General features: G+C 42.6%; 1 protein-coding gene across 3 annotated transcripts in view; it reads right to left on the bottom strand.

The window, feature by feature from the left end:
* The window catches only part of LOC108275070 (synaptopodin), a 74,652-nt gene that overhangs the window by 13,090 nt on the left and 43,964 nt on the right, over positions 1-17,598 (bottom strand). Inside the window, exons 1-2 of one of the 3 annotated variants that reach the window (XM_017485637.3) lie at positions 16,468-16,605; positions 8,914-10,077 (exon numbers count right to left, since the gene is read on the bottom strand). In XM_017485637.3, coding sequence (XP_017341126.1) covers positions 8,914-9,109 — 196 coding nt within the window. In that variant the 5' untranslated portion in view covers positions 9,110-10,077; positions 16,468-16,605. Of the gene's footprint in view, positions 1-1,653; positions 2,121-8,913; positions 10,078-16,467; positions 16,606-17,598 lie in introns of those variants that run through there. The other 2 variants (XR_008397885.1, XM_047159826.2) reach the window with 2 other exon arrangements.

Below are 17,598 nucleotides of genomic sequence, written 5' to 3'. Positions count from 1 at the left end.
TATAACATGTTTATTCCTGTTCTTATAACATGTTTATTCCTGTTCTTATAACATGTTTATTCCAATTCTTATAACATGTTTATTCCTGTTCTTATAACATGTTTATTCCTGTTCTTATAACATGTTTATTCCTGTTCTTATAACATGTTTATTCCTGTTCTTATAACATGTTTATTCCTGTTCTTATAACATGTTTATTCCTGTTCTTATAGCATGTTTATACGAACACTACACTAATGTTTATTAATGACTACATGTACACGGTCATGTTAATAAAACTTGCTGAATCGAACTGAACTGGAAAAGACGGATTATATATTTCAGATTCTCACTCTGAGCCCTGAGTCTGGAGAGAGAGAGAGGGAAAAGAGAGAGAGAAAGAGAGCGAGAGGGAGAAAGAGAGAGAGAGAGAGAAAGAGACATGGGAATTAAAAGAGATAGTAAGACAGATGGATAAAAAAGAAATGAGAGACGGAGAGGGCTAGACAGACATACACAGAGAGAGAGAGAAAGACAGACAGAAAGAGACAGACAGACAGAGAGATAGACATGCAGACAGACAAGAGACAGAAAGAGAGACAGACAGACAGAGAGAGAGATAGACAGAAAGACAGACAGAGAAAGAGACAGAGAGACAAAGACAGACAAACAGAGAGAAAGACAGGCAGTCAGACAGAGACAGAGACAGAAAGAGAGACAGAGGCAGAGAGACAGACAAAGAGAGAGAGAGAGACAGACAGACAAGGAGACAGACAGACAGAGAGAGAGAGACAGACAGAGAGACAGAGGCAGAGAGGCAGACAGAGAGACAGAAAGAGAGACAGACAAAGAGAGAGACAGATAGACAGGGAGACAGACAGGGAAACAGACAGACAGAGAGAGACAGAGGCAGAGAGACAGACAAAGAGAGAGACAGACAGAGAGAGAGAAAGACAGACTACAGACAGGGAAACAGACAGAGGCAGAGAGACAGACAGACAGATAGAGCAACAGACAGACAGAGAGACAGACAGAGAGACAGACAGAAAGAGAGACAGGCAGACAGATAGAGCGACAGACAGACAAAGAGACAGACAGAAAGAGAGACAGACAGACAGACAGGGAGACAGACAAAGAGACAGAGAGAGACAGACAGATAGAGCGACAGACAGACAGAGAGAGAAAGACAGACAGACAGAGAGAGAAAGACAGACAGACAGGGAGACAGACAGACAGACAGACAGACAGCTACAGTGCACATTCTAACACTTGAGGAATATGGAACATTCGTTATAAGAAGACCATCATGGAGAAGTTCACTGAGAGATCAGACCATCAGACCTTCTCTGTTCATCTCTGACTCTGACTTCACGCGCAGCTTTCACATGACCGTTAACTCTTCCACACCCACTGAGAGAAAAACTAAATCTGCTTTTTATTGGATGAATTAAACAGAAGTAGTCGCCTTTCCTATTCAACACCTCGAGGGGAATAAACCTCTCTGAACTCACAGCTTTATTCATGATTCTTTTTTCTTTCTTCTTCTTTTTTTTTTTTTTTAACAGTTAACGGTTTGTTTGTTTGTTTTTTCTCCTGTCCGCGCGCGCACTAACTAACTAACTAAGAGATAATACTGAGAGAGAGAAAACAAACATACAGACTCCTTTCCCTTACCGTGATTAAAGTCCCCCACTCTCGAAGAGTCCTCTCTCCCTCTCTCTCTCTCCTCTGGTCTGATCTAAACTGCTCCGTGTCCGGTTATATTCCAGTTTTAAGTGAGCTCGCGGAGCAGCTCACGCCCTCTTTCAGCGGCGCGAGCCCGGCTCGTGTTTCGTCTTGCTGCTGTTTTTAACGGTTTCTCACTCCATCTCTAATACGTCCTGTTTATTAAACCTAGTGCCCTTCATAGGCTGGATAGCGTCTGCATCCCGTCCCATCCCAGGTCGTGTAGTGCACTTATGTAGGGAGCAGGGACCCGTTCGGAATTCGACTCTAATTTCACAAGATTAGGGATTACTTCAAACTGGAATAAACGTCTGGTTTTTAGATCAGAGTGTGACGTTAGCATGTTGTACGACACTGCGTGTGTCATACCGTATGTGTCAACTGTATAATACGTGATATATATATATATATATATATATATATTTTTTTAAATACTTATAATAAAATCAGTCAGATTAAGATTTTTGAACTGGGATTATTAGAGTCAGGGTTCAGAGTTTGAGTCAGGATTGAGATTATAAACATTAGATTTTGGAGTTGGATTAGTGTTAGGAAGCAGAGATTATATCATTTGGGTTTAGAGCTGGGATTATTTGTGTTAAGAGTTTAGAGTTAGAATTGGGATTGAGATTATGAGTTTCAGTTTAAAGGTGGGTTTGGGATTATTTGGTTTAGGTTGTAGAGTTTAGGGTGTGAATTAAAATGATTGGTTGTAGTGTTTAGAAAATGGGATGGGATTAAAATTATTAGTGCAGTGACTGGATCAGGATATATAGTGGTAGGGTTTAGAGTTTCAGTTGGGATTAAGATAATTCGTGTTAGAGTTTTGTTTGGGATTGCCATTATTAATGTTAGGGTTTAGAGATTTGGATGGATTTGAGATTATTTGTGTTAGGGTTTAGAGATGGGGTTGGGATTGCGATTGTTGGGGTTTAGAGTTCAGATTGAAATTATTAGTGTTATGGTTTAGAGATGGAATTGAGATTATTTGAGTTAGGGTTTAGAGATGGGGTTGGGATTGAGATTGTCAGTGTTAGGGTTTAGAGATGGGGTTGAGATTGAGATTATTAGTGTTACGGTTTAGAGATGGGGTTGGGATTGAGATTATTAGTGTTAGGGTTTAGAGATTTTGACGGAATTGAGATTATTTGAGTTAGGGTTTAGAAATGGGATTGGAATTATTAGTGTTAGGGTTTAGAGATGGGGTTGCTATTGAGATTATTAGTGTTATGGTTTAGAGATGGGGTTGGGATTGAGATTATTAGTGTTAGGGTTTAGAGATGGGTTTGGGATTGAGATTATTAGTGTTAGGGTTTAGAGATGGGGTTGGGATTGGAATTATTAGTGTTAGGGTTTAAAGATGGGGTTGGGATTGAGATGATTTGTTTTAGGGTTTAGAGATGGGGTTGGGATTGAGATTATTAGTGTTAGGGTATAGAGATGGGGTTGGGATTGAGATTATTAGTGTTAGGGTTTAGAGATGGGGTTGGGATTGAGATTATTAGTGTTATGGTTTAGAGATGGGGTTGGGATTGAAATTATTAGTGTTATGGTTTAGAGATGGAATTGAGATTATTTGAGTTAGGGTTTAGAGATGGGGTTGGGATTGAGATTGTCAGTGTTAGGGTTTAGAGATGGGGTTGAGATTGAGATTATTAGTGTTACGGTTTAGAGATGGGGTTGGGATTGAGATTATTAGTGTTAGGGTTTAGAGATTTGGACGGAATTGAGATTATTTGAGTTAGGGTTTAGAAATGGGATTGGAATTATTAGTGTTAGGGTTTAGAGATGGGGTTGCTATTGAGATTATTAGTGTTATGGTTTAGAGATGGGGTTGGGATTGAGATTATTAGTGTTAGGGTTTAGAGATGGGTTTGGGATTGAGATTATTAGTGTTAGGGTTTAGAGATGGGGTTGGGATTGGAATTATTAGTGTTAGGGTTTAAAGATGGGGTTGGGATTGAGATGATTTGTCTTAGGGTTTAGAGATGGGGTTGGGATTGAGATTATTAGTGTTAGGGTATAGAGATGGGGTTGGGATTGAGATTATTAGTGTTAGGGTTTAGAGATGGGGTTGGGATTGAGATTATTAGTGTTAGGGTTTAGAAATGGGGTTGCTATTGAGATTATTAGTGTTATGGTTTAGAGATGGGGTTGGGATTGAGATTGTTAGAGTTAGGGTTTAGAAATGGGGTTGGGATTGAGATTATTAGTGTTAGGGTTTAGAGATGGGGTTGGGATTGGAATTATTAGTGTTAGGGTTTAAAGATGGGGTTGGGATTGAGATGATTTGTCTTAGGGTTTAGAGATGGGGTTGGGATTGAGATTATTAGTGTTAGGGTATAGAGATGGGGTTGGGATTGAGATTATTAGTGTTAGGGTTTAGAGATGGGGTTGGGATTGAGATTATTAGTGTTAGGGTTTAGAAATGGGGTTGCTATTGAGATTATTAGTGTTATGGTTTAGAGATGGGGTTGGGATTGAGATTGTTAGAGTTAGGGTTTAGAAATGGGGTTGGGATTGAGATTATTAGTGTTATGGTTTAGAGATGGGGTTGGGATTGAGATTGTCAGTGTTAGGGTTTAGAGATGGGGTTGCTATTGAGATTATTAGTGTTATGGTTTAGAGATGGGGTTGGGATTGAGATTGTTAGAGTTAGGGTTTAGAAATGGGGTTGGGATTGAGATTATTAGTGTTATGGTTTAGAGATGGGGTTGGGATTGAGATTGTCAGTGTTAGGGTTTAGAGATGGGGTTGCTATTGAGATTATTAGTGTTATGGTTTAGAGATGGGGTTGGGATTGAGATTGTCAGTGTTAGGGTTTAGAAATGGGGTTGGGATTGAGATTATTAGTGTTAGGGTTTAGAGATGGGGTTGCTATTGAGATTATTAGTGTTATGGTTTAGAGATGGGGTTGGGATTGAGATTGTCAGTGTTAGGGTTTAGAAATGGGGTTGGGATTGAGATTATTAGTGTTAGGGTTTAGAGATGGGTTTGGGATTGAGATTATTAGTGTTAGGGTTTAGAGATGGGGTTGGGATTGAGATTGTCAGTGTTAGGGTTTAGAGATGGGGTTGAGATTGAGATTATTAGTGTTACGGTTTAGAGATGGGGTTGGGATTGAGATTATTAGTGTTAGGGTTTAGAGATTTGGACGGAATTGAGATTATTTGAGTTAGGGTTTAGAAATGGGATTGGAATTATTAGTGTTAGGGTTTAGAGATGGGGTTGCTATTGAGATTATTAGTGTTATGGTTTAGAGATGGGGTTGGGATTGAGATTATTAGTGTTAGGGTTTAGAGATGGGTTTGGGATTGAGATTATTAGTGTTAGGGTTTAGAGATGGGGTTGGGATTGGAATTATTAGTGTTAGGGTTTAAAGATGGGGTTGGGATTGAGATGATTTGTCTTAGGGTTTAGAGATGGGGTTGGGATTGAGATTATTAGTGTTAGGGTATAGAGATGGGGTTGGGATTGAGATTATTAGTGTTAGGGTTTAGAGATGGGGTTGGGATTGAGATTATTAGTGTTAGGGTTTAGAAATGGGGTTGCTATTGAGATTATTAGTGTTATGGTTTAGAGATGGGGTTGGGATTGAGATTGTTAGAGTTAGGGTTTAGAAATGGGGTTGGGATTGAGATTATTAGTGTTAGGGTTTAGAGATGGGGTTGGGATTGGAATTATTAGTGTTAGGGTTTAAAGATGGGGTTGGGATTGAGATGATTTGTCTTAGGGTTTAGAGATGGGGTTGGGATTGAGATTATTAGTGTTAGGGTATAGAGATGGGGTTGGGATTGAGATTATTAGTGTTAGGGTTTAGAGATGGGGTTGGGATTGAGATTATTAGTGTTAGGGTTTAGAAATGGGGTTGCTATTGAGATTATTAGTGTTATGGTTTAGAGATGGGGTTGGGATTGAGATTGTTAGAGTTAGGGTTTAGAAATGGGGTTGGGATTGAGATTATTAGTGTTATGGTTTAGAGATGGGGTTGGGATTGAGATTGTCAGTGTTAGGGTTTAGAGATGGGGTTGCTATTGAGATTATTAGTGTTATGGTTTAGAGATGGGGTTGGGATTGAGATTGTTAGAGTTAGGGTTTAGAAATGGGGTTGGGATTGAGATTATTAGTGTTATGGTTTAGAGATGGGGTTGGGATTGAGATTGTCAGTGTTAGGGTTTAGAGATGGGGTTGCTATTGAGATTATTAGTGTTATGGTTTAGAGATGGGGTTGGGATTGAGATTGTCAGTGTTAGGGTTTAGAAATGGGGTTGGGATTGAGATTATTAGTGTTAGGGTTTAGAGATGGGGTTGCTATTGAGATTATTAGTGTTATGGTTTAGAGATGGGGTTGGGATTGAGATTGTCAGTGTTAGGGTTTAGAAATGGGTTTGGGATTGAGATTATTAGTGTTAGGGTTTAGAGATGGGGTTGAGATTGAGATTATTAGTGTTAGGGTTTAGAGATGGGGTTGGGATTGAGATTGTCAGTGTTAGGGTTTAGAGATGGGGTTGGGATTGAGATTGTCAGTGTTAGGGTTTAGAAATGGGGTTGGGAGTGAGATGATTTGTCTTAGGGTTTAGAGATGGGGTTGGGATTGAGATTATTAGTGTTGGGTATGAGAGATGGGTATGTGGTTATTATATTTAGGACACAGAGCTGGTTAGGGATTGGGATTATTCTGCATTAACGGGATTAATTGTTGGGTTTAATGTAAGTGTTGGGGTTGTGATATAAGTGTTAGGGTTAAATACAGCTAGAACTGACTGTGTAGAAATGATTGGATAGAAAGGATTCTATCCAAGGATTCTTGGGATTATCATTGTTTGGTTTAGGGTTGGAATTTACATTTACATCTATTTGTTTCGGCAGGCGGTTTCATCCGATTTAACCCACAGGAAACAGGACTCAGTGCGACTCTGAGATTGAGCCTTTGAGGGTTAATGTCCCTGCTTAAGAGCTACTAGGGTTAAGAGCTAGATACAGACTGAATGGCAGTAGTTTGCAGTGATTAGTTGTTTAACTCTGTGCCACTTGACTTCACATGAAGCTTTCAGGAAGGGAAAGGAACTTCCTCCTCTGAGAGAGAAAGCAAGAGAGAGAGAGAGAGAGAGAGAGAGAGAGAGAGAGAGAGAGAGAGAGAGAACTGGAAAGTAATGGTGAGACAGGTGAGACACGGTGATGATAAGTGAAGAGGGCCTGGAGAGTGTGTGTGTGCGTGTGTGTGTGATAGAGAGAGAGAGAGAGAGAGAGAGAGAGAGAGAGATTAAGTGATGGGGGGGAACTCTATGAGCCCTAGGCAGTGGTGCAGTAGTCAGTCTAGAATGTGGGTGGAGGGAGAACTCTTCCTTAAAAACGGAGCACTGGGAGCACTGCCGCCTGAGGGCTAAGGATCAGAGGTCAGATTATCCTGTCGGATGTTGTCCTTCACCAGACCCACTCCCACAGGATTCCACATGTATGCGTGCGTGTGTGTGTGTGTGTGTGTGTGTGTGTGTGTGTGTGTGTGTGTGTGTGTGTGTGTGTGTGTGTGTGTGTGTAAAGTTGAAGAAAAAAGAAATGTTACTTAGGGTTTTCCCCATGCGTTCCTAAACACGAAAAAAAATCGAACTTTACTTTAACAAAGCTAAATTGAGAAGATGCAGCTGTGAATCAGATGTCGCTATGTTTACTTCCTTCTGCGTTTTCTAATCTAAGATCTAATTCTCAGATGCACCAGGGTTTGCTTATGAAAACAGACTCGGTTCATCTGGACTATTCCACTTATGAGGGGTTTGACTCATAATTAGAAACACATTCCTTTAAAGTCCCGTTCACTTTAAGTCAAGCAGCCAGGTCGGGGTTGTTTTTCTGAATCGCTTGGCTAAATGTCGGGTCTGTTTAATGTGTTTAAAAGTCTGGACAAAGGCCAAAACATGAGACGGAGTTGGGAAACACGACAGGTTTATACGCTATATGCTACACTGTGTAAACATATTATTCCAAATAGAACAAGGAGCCAGGGACCGAGAGAGAAATAGAGTGTTTACGCATGTGTTTTCTCAGACCCGTCGTTTAAGTTTGTCATCGCGTCTATATTCTGGAAACTGCCTCGGACCAGTATAACACGATTACATGAACGATCTGTTCTTCTTCACATCCCGCATGTTACACTCAGGAACCGACTCGAGAGTGAAATACAACAGCTGTCAATCACAGCTGTCCGATAACAGCTGCACGATGTGTATGACGCAGGGCTGCGTTTAACGCTTTCCCCATCTGCACGACACCCACGCAGGCGTGAATGCGTCGAAGGCGAGCGTCCATCTGCGTTCCTGATCACGATTCCTTCCAGCTAACTCTTTTTGGCGCCCGCATTACGGTCAGCGGTTCTGCGGCACGGGAGACCGAGGGCCATTACAGCATTACAGAACAGAAAATGTGCCTTTCGGCCACGAGGAAACAGATGTTAATATTTAACACGCTCTGAAGTTTGACCAGCGAGGGTGTGGGGATGGTGATCTGTTCTCTGTCCGCATTCCTGTCAACCACACATGTGACTTCTTTTCTGTTTTTTTTTTTTTGCTGATAATGACATATCCATCCAACTGTAGGAAACTAGAAGAAATCCAGCACTGGACCATATCATCTTGATGTTAAAAATGCATCAGGTAAGATTAGTCTCTCTTATTTTTTTTTCCCTTCAAGATGATGTCCCGTCGGTGTTCACGAAGCTCCGCCCCCAGGATCTGATATCGTGTCTATAAAATGACTGACGTCCAAACACAAACAAGCAATCCAGACCGGAAGTCCGTTTTCCAAACAAATTTCCCTAGTGACGTAATAAACTTTTGCCAGGGCAAAATCTTAACCCATTGTTGTTGTTGTTTTTTTTGTTTTGTTTTGTTTTGTTTACGTCGTGTTCTACACGTCTTCCATTTCATTTTAACAAAACAGCATGTTTTTGATCGCTGATCTGATTTATTCCAGTGCACCAGTTTAACCCCCTTACATTTATAACGCAAACCACACTAACTACACTAGTGCTGAAACTGAGATACATGAGTAAGTACTATAGATTTCCTCCTACTATTCTGTCCTAAACAGACCAACCATGTTACAGGATTTACAAATGTTTCGACCGAACCTGTATTTCGTTACAAAGGCATTTTGTCGTGTTGCAAGCTGGCCATCTAAGAGGTAATAAACAAGAAACTTGAAGTAAATATTTACTCGTTTTCCGCGCTGGGCGACCAGTGCTGGAGGTCAGCAGAGGCTTCGCTTTGACCCAGTTGTTCCTCTCCTTTTCCCAGGAATCAGCTCCGGTCCTGTCTGTGCTTTCCTCACATGAGATCGTGGTACCATGAGTCGTGGTACCGTGTCCAGCCCAGCTGATCCCTCTCCTGACTGGGTCGTGTCCTCTTTCCATCTCCTCGCTCAAGAGTGGCTACTTCAAGGGATTAAAAAAAAAGCAAAGGTTTTTGGTCTGGAGGGTCCGGTTTTCCTGCGTGCCTAGACTTGACTAAAGGTTTGTGCCTAATGGGTGGTCAGGATGGCCAGAAGGGAGGGTTCCAAGTGCTGCTCTTTTTTCAACGCAAAAACAACAACAAAAAATCTGACTTAGAGCTTCAGCCTTTGAGTCCTTTTGAGGACAGTCCGTTAAGCAGCAAGACAGAGATACACTTTTACTTTCGATGCCACACACTATAACTCTAAAGCGAAATCCTGGGAGATTCCTTTAGATGCACCTTGGACCAGTTCCAATGGAAAGCCGCCAAAAAGCAATTTCACAATTTGCGATGTGCTCCACCGCAGATCCGGTAAAAGCCGAAACACCATCCACTGTTCTTTTTCTCGGGTTTGTTTTTCCTCGGCGATCCAGACATTTCTCTTCCTTTCTTTCTTCTTTCAGTCCCCAAACACTCCCCTGCTCGTATATCAGAGTCTCCACCAGGCAGGTCACGCTTCTCAAAAGCTACACGCACCAACAATGTCTCTAAAGAAAGGTGACGTACTGTAGCTTGCTGTAATTTCATTAGAGCATGAAAGCACTATTCACTGGAAAGGTCAGACGAATGTCTGAGTGTCACTGTTCAAATAATTCCCATTTCAACAAGGGTTTATTAGTCTTTATACCTTCTGTTCCTATTATAAACAGCGACTTGCTGTAATAGTCCCTCTATGTTCTCACATTACTGACCGAAGTCTCCTTGGGTGGCTTCGTTAAACCCTGTGTGTTCTCTCAATCAGTGTCAGACTCGACGTTGGGCTTGTTTGTTCTGTTCAGATTAGGTCCGATGAGACGATGCAGACCTAAGCAGATGGTTTCTCCAGAATGAGCCTGAAGATTTGACTTCACTAGGATATCGAGATGAACTCCGTTCAATGCACTCCCACCTAAAACAGAAAGGGTTGTGAGCTGTTAGACCGAGGAAGCAATAGTACATGATGTATCAGGAAGCATTATTATCTGAACTCTTCGGGTGTGACGAATACGGCTCTGCGTCGTGTTAAGCTAAACATATTAGCATTCATTTTTTCATCGTTTTGGAATGACACCACTCCCACTGAATTACCAGTGGAAAGAACGGGACGAATTTCCTACTCGTGTAATAAATACACAATACAACAGACATTTCCTCTTGGATTAACAGCAAGGAGAAGGAAGGGGGTGGGGGGGGGGTGGGGTGGGGGGTCAAAAGGAACAAGGTGTCGCCCAATTAAAGACTGAAACATGACAAAGCTTTATCCCTTATCATGAAAGCAGGGAGGGTTTCGAATCCAAAGCCGAACGCGCCCCAAGAATGTGCCAGAAAAGTGCTAAGCCCTTTGATTTAATCAATCTTAATCACGGAGATCCATGCATTTAGAGGCAGAGTTTCAAGTTAAGGAAAAAAAAAAGAAAGAAAACAATCCACCGGGGCGTAAATGACCTCTAACCTGCACTGTGGTCTGCCGTATCCTGTTGAACCTGAGCCTGAGGCCATGTGAGTTACGGAGATGACGTTTATCGTGATCACCTCTTTTCATACCCTGTTAAAAGCATTTAAAGCTTAGAGAGAGTGAGGTTCTTCCGGCGTTTCGTGAGATCAGACACAGGAGCATCGGAGCTCCTCTTTGTGCCGTGATCCCTAAGCAAAAGACAATCGACTCAAGCACTCGACCACAATGGGCGTCAGATCAGCGCTCTCTGGTGTCAGAGAGTGAAGAACGGCTGCTTTGTTGAGATATGCCATCAGGAGATGGGACCACTGATGGCAGCCATTAACATTTATTACTTTGAGCCTACAATTCAAAGGTCAAAGGCTGTTTCGGTACCCAAACTCAAACATCTTTAAACAAGGATCGTGTTCACAGCTCTACGGTTAAGCATGGAACCATTCGAAATGAAAATAAAAGCTAGTTTCTAATGACCTATATAGGTGTGTGAACAGATTCGCTAGCAAATGTTAACATTATCTCATTCTTTGTTAACTGTTTGGACAACAATTTGGATTTTTCAAGGCGGCACGGTGAACGTTGCTGCCTCACATCTCCAGGATTCCTGGTTCGACCCTGAGCTCAGGTTTCTGTCTGTGTAGAGTTTTGCGTGTTCTCCTGTGTCTGTCTGGGTTTCCTTGGGGTTCTCTGGTTTCCGCTGACCTCCCAAAATCCGGTAGGTGGATTATCTACTCTAAATGACCGCTAGGTGTGAAGCTGTGTGTGTTCATGGTGCCCAGAAATGGACACCATTCCAGGGTGTAGGATCCTGAAACGTTTGGATTTGTTCTTCTCACAGTACATATTACCGCTCGCAAACTCTTCATCCTGTCATTGATTATTTCTCTATAACAGCACGTATAGTAATCCTGTTATCCTGGTCAGGGTTGCGGTGTGAAGCGGGAATACACCCTGCATGGGCTAAACACACTCTCACCCACTCATTCACACCTCAGCGTCGCCAGTCTACCTACTGACACATCTGGGGAGGTTGCAGGAAACCCGAGAACCCAGAAGAAACCCTCAGGGAGACTGTGTAACCCAAGCTCCACACAGATATAAGGTGTAAGCCAAGCCGAGGGTCAACCTGGGGACCCTGGACATATGAGACGGCAGCAGTAACATCGTCTCTTATGCCCTACATATTCATTCGCCATACAGTATTTCTTCAACATACTGTATTCTCATCGGTTCCTGTCTTTTCGGACACCAGGAACATACATAGAACACGCAGATTCACACAGATAGAGTTACCTTCGAATGAGTTAACCTGCGTCTGGCGAATTTAACCCTCATTTATCAGGTAGCGTGTATGAATTTAACATGTGTGATGCCATGGTGTGCACTTTGTCTTGTTTGAATGAGTTTGTTACTTAATTTTTGCTCATTTCAGTGATATAATTTCTATCTTTTGTACGGTACTTTGGTGTTCAAGTTCTGCTGAAGACCCCACGACAGCATCGCATTACGCAGTCTGCATTATAACACCATTGATACGGGTTCCTCAAGGGTTCTTGGGATAGTTAAGGGTTCTCAATTGATCGGGACAAGCCAGAGAATCCTTAAGGGTTCTGGATTTAACCTTCTGTAATCACGGTATGAATCGATATGACTGGTTCGAATCTCAATCAGCAGATCCTTAAATGTAAAAACCGCACCTGCGGTGTTGATCTTTTTCTCAAAGTCCGCCAGCGTTCTTGTATCAGAACCCATCGGGAAAGCCATAAGGTAAACAGTGGAGGTCATTTCTCACCGTGAGTGTTGGAGCCTTATCAGTTTTGTGAAGCAGAAATACATGTCTGTGCGGTGAGCTAAGCTGTTTGCTCTCCAGCTATTTGTTTTTATTCACACACTCATGAATTCACGCTGCCAAAAGGGCTCGGCCTATACAAGCCCATTAACTTCAGCTAATGATCTGGACCGGTCTGTTTTACGCACCTTTACCGTTTGCGATGTTTCCGTTCTCTTGTCTGATATCGCTGATTTAAAAGTATTCATGTTACAGTGTAATAGTCTATGTGTGTATGTGTGTGTGTGTATGACGACATGGTGAATGACTGTGGTTTATGACAGACTTTGCTTTTATCTCCTGGATCCATTACTGCCTGCTGGGCCTGGATCTCATTCAGGCATTCACAATGGCCTGACTCACGCACTTTTGCGCACACACACACACACACACACACACAAAAAGCCCCTTTCAAGCACCTGTAAATGCCTCGAAAAATAATTTGGGGGTTACTCTGTAAAGATGGCATTCCTTGCCGGTAATGTTCAGAGAGCTCGTGATAACCAGCATGCCTCGGCTTGTCCGTGATGGTGACAGATAACCAAAGCGCCGAGTTCCAGGCTTCTGAAAAGCTTACTGATGATGGTACATACTACCTAAGAGCAAAAGCAAGGACACAAAGAACCAAGAAGAATTTACGCCATTAATAAGAGTGTGTACAATGTGCATGTCCCCAGTAGCAAGACAGCTTACGTGCATGTCAGATACAAAGTAAATTATCGGTTTTAGAACAAAGCGAACATTTCCAGGAAATTTATACAAGGGATTATATCGGGTATATTTGTTCAAACTGACAGCCCTGCCGAATGAACCGTGCCTGATCCATCCTGATGCCCCACCTCTGGATGGAGCTCTCATCAACTGGAGGCTACATTCTGGAGACTGATGAGGACGGTACCGCTTGAAGTACCGTGGAAATGGTTTTGGACGTCAATTCGACACGGACGTTCTCGCTGTGGTCGCTGGGAATACGGTTGCAGCGAAGGCCTCGGGACTGTGATTACCGCATGCAGTTCTACACTCGGGTCTCCTTTAGTGAACAGTGGACTAGTTCAACAAACAGACTTCATATAAACACCATAACGAACTTTCTTTTACTCTCACACTATCCGGTGTTACCCAGATGAGGACGGGTTCCCTTCCGAGTCCGGTTCCTCTCAAGGTTTCTCCCTCGTATCATCTCAGGGAGTTTTTCCTCACCACCGTCACCACCGTCTCGCTCAATAGAGATAAATTCACACGCTTAAAATCCGCATCCTGTGTTTATATATTTCCGTAAAGCCGCTTTGAGACAATATTCATAGTTAAAAGCGCTAAACAAATCCAATTGAATTGAATTGAATTGAACATATACGTATAACGTATATATAACGTATAGTATGTGCTCATTCTGCCAGAACTAAAGCCACCAAGATGTGTTTCTTAACCTACCCTAAATAAACATATACACTATACACTACTACACTAGGAGAGGGAGAGAAAAAAACAACCTAAAATTGATAAAACATCTTTAATGTTAGAAGTTTGCTGCTCCTTTTTGAACAAGAGCAGACTGTAGCTACCTGTTTATGGAATTAAATTCGGGCCAAAAATTTCAAACGTAACGTTTCAGGAAACGAACAAAAAGAAGAAAAACATTTAAATAAACAGCGTTCTGCGTTAACAGTTTTCTAAGCTTCCTGTCCGCTCATCGTGGTTTATGAACGCGCTGCCTTCTGGCACAGATGTGATGTATGGGCGGGGCTTAACGGCAATTTACTCTACTCTCATTGGCTAGTGAGATTTGTCTCGACAGCTCCCTGACCAGGAAGTAAAGACTTCAGTGGTGCGAGTTCTAAAAGTAGTACTTTGTAGTGGACATTACTTACTTGCTTAGTCAGTGTATTCGTTCGTAATTAATATTTGAGGTTTGGGTAGTCTGATACGACTATTTTTTTTTTTCAAGATGAGCTCTCAGGAGCGGCACGGAGCGCCATCGTCGTCATCATCATCATCATCATCATCCTCCTCAGCTGGACGCTCGAGCTGTCGATCAAAATCTCACTAGCCAATGGGAGTAAACCGCTCTTAAGCCCCGCCCACACGAGAGGTTTGTGCCAGAATGTCGAAGGTAAACAAAAAGTTTGAAAGCGTAAACAGAGAACACTGTTTATTTAAATGTTTGCCGCCGAGTTCACTGTTTTCACTTTCAGGCCGTTTTTTCTTCTCTCTCGTCTTCCTCTTTCACTTTTCAAATTGTACAAATGATTTTTTTATTTGTTCTTAGAATTTGCTCAAATTATTACAGCGTTTACCGTTTTCAGCTTCATTTTAAGTTTTAAGTAAATTATTGTTTAAATATTACCTGTATATCGTGATACATATTGTAGTGTGTATCACGATATGATGTTTCCGTCTAATCGCCCAGCCCTACTGCGTGATGAAGTGTTCTGAGGAAAACCTGAGGAAAAAAAGGTCCAGAATTTTCCTCTTGTCAGTCATTTTTAGACACACCCGAACACTCCTTCACTCCGCCCCCGTCTCAGTGTGAAATCGGGAAGCTCCCAGCGCAGCCAAATTCTCCTTTACAGGTGGTGTTTATGTGGAGAAATGTCTGTCCAGAGCCCATCCTCTGGATTTCTTATTAGGTGTGTGTACGTCACATTAAAACACGTTTACACCGAACACATTAAGAAGAGCGTTACTGGGACAGACAGAAGCCCCGGTGTGGCTGGACCTGAGCTTGTTTACTGATGCAGGTATTGAGCACAGAAACACAGGGGAGTGATGAAGGTGATACGGGGCGGAAGCAGATGCTCAGTGGACCGTCTGCCTGCTGTAGTGTTTAAGTCATTATGGTTGCTAAGATACGCCTGCAACTAATACACAAAAACACTCTACCGTTACTGCACACCATTCACACACACACACACATACAGAGTCATGATGCTAATGTACCTGGTTCTGACCTGTGACACACACACGCGCACACACACACACACACACACATACAGAGTCGTGATGCTAATGTACCTGGTTCTGACCTGTGACACACACACACACACACACACACACACACACACACATACAGAGTCGTGATGCTAATGTACCTGGTTCTGACCTGTGACACACACACGCACACACACACACACACACACACATACAGAGTCATGATGCTAATGTACCTGGTTCTGACCTGTGACACACACACGCACACACACACACACACACATACAGAGTCATGATGCTAATGTACCTGGTTCTGACCTGTGACACACACACGCGCACACGCACACACACACACACACACACACACACACACACACACAGAGTCATGATGCTAATGTACCTGGCTCTGACCTGTGACACACACAGACACACACACACACACACACACACACACACACACACACACACACACACACAAGATGCTAATGTACCTGGTTCTGTTACTGACCTTACACACACACACACACACACACACACACACACACACACACACACACACACATATACAGTATCTGGTGCTTTGTACTGACTGGAGGAAAGGCACTGAGCCAGCTTTCTCTCTCTCTCTCTCTGTGTGTGTGTATCTCTCTCTCATACACACATACACACACTGGCGGGACAAAGAAACTGTTCGTTTTCTCAGGGCTAGGCTAGGAATGAGCATGCAGAACACACACACACACACACACACACACACACACACACAGACGAACACATATTAATACTCAGTGCTACTGTCCTGAGAACAGACACAGCAAAAACACAAACAGTAACTGACCCAAAGCTTATCACTGATCTGAGAACAGCTGCCACCCGGCAACTCCTGTTTATCTCCAGCGTAGTCAGGAAGAGCCTCCATGAGCCGAGCAAAATATTTATGACACACCAGACATACAGACAGAAGATAAACACATGCTTTCTTCCCAGATGGCTACACTCGATATACAGCCAGTAAAATTCAACAGGTGTTGCAGGAAGCTGTGAAGATATTACAACAAATTCATCATCAGCAAAGGAGACACGAGACTTACCTGTACTCTCCTGGGCTTCACTTGTGTAGAAGTGTCTGCATGTGTGTGTGTGTGTGTGTGTGTGTGTGTGTGCGTGTGTATGTGTGTGGGACAGCTTTCCAGACCCTCCTCCTGCTCTCCTCCCTGTCACTCTCTTTTCTCTCGTTCCGTCTCTCACATCCTCCGTTTCATTCTTTCTCATTCTCTCTCTCAGTGTTTCGCTCTCGCTCGTCTGCCTCTCTCTGGGACTGAGGAAAAGGGGGGAAAGGGGGTGTGGTCGCACCACAGAAGGTTCTTTGTCCGGCCACTTTCATATGGTTTCCTTCAAGTATGCATATTGAACCCATTATTCCATTAGATATATTTTCACATATAACTCCGAGACCTCTTCATCTTCTCCCATTCCTTTCTACCTGACCCCTGCTTGGAGACTAAAACAACGTCAAGAAAACGAACGGGGAACGAAATACGCACAAGGAAACGTGCCCTGAAGGTTGCCCCGACGTGTGTTCAAACTGGGGCTGATTGTTATGAGTTATGAAAGTCTGTAATTAGGAACTCTGTAATCAATCTCTCCTGCCAGTTTAACGTGAAGGCAAAAGTCCCAAAAGAGTCATGAAGGTGGACATAACACACTCCAGATCTTCACATCTTCACTCGCATTTCCACCACAGGAATATTTCAGGATCTCAGGAACTTTAGGTTCAGGAACTATTTTTCCCGTTCCGTTTAGTAGTTAAATTATCGCCGCTCATATTCTGCGTACATATTATATTAATTCGTTTTTTATTATTATTATTATTATTATTATTATTTTACTAGCTAACTGAAATGATGAACTAAAAATACTGCAGGATGTTACAGGCAAACGAGGACTACAGAGCACGCACGTACCTGCAGTAATCTTCAAAAGTAAACACAGACGTGACCTCACACTTACCAGTCGACAACGATATCGTTTAATTTGCCATAACGTGACTATTACCGCATCACAACGTTACAACCGTACATAGCTATAACGTGACGAATACCGTTTCACAACACCACGGATTACGTAGCTATAACTTGACCGGTTCTCATTCCCAGTGCCACAAAGTTCCGTAGTTATAAAGTAACTAGTACTGATACGTCATGTCGCATAGTTACATAGCT

The sequence above is a fragment of the Ictalurus punctatus genome, chromosome 14 (assembly GCF_001660625.3).
Source record: "Ictalurus punctatus breed USDA103 chromosome 14, Coco_2.0, whole genome shotgun sequence".
Lineage (NCBI taxonomy): Eukaryota > Metazoa > Chordata > Actinopteri > Siluriformes > Ictaluridae > Ictalurus > Ictalurus punctatus.
The sequence above is the reverse complement of the archived record's forward strand: the minus strand, read 5'-3'. Positions and strand labels throughout refer to the sequence as shown.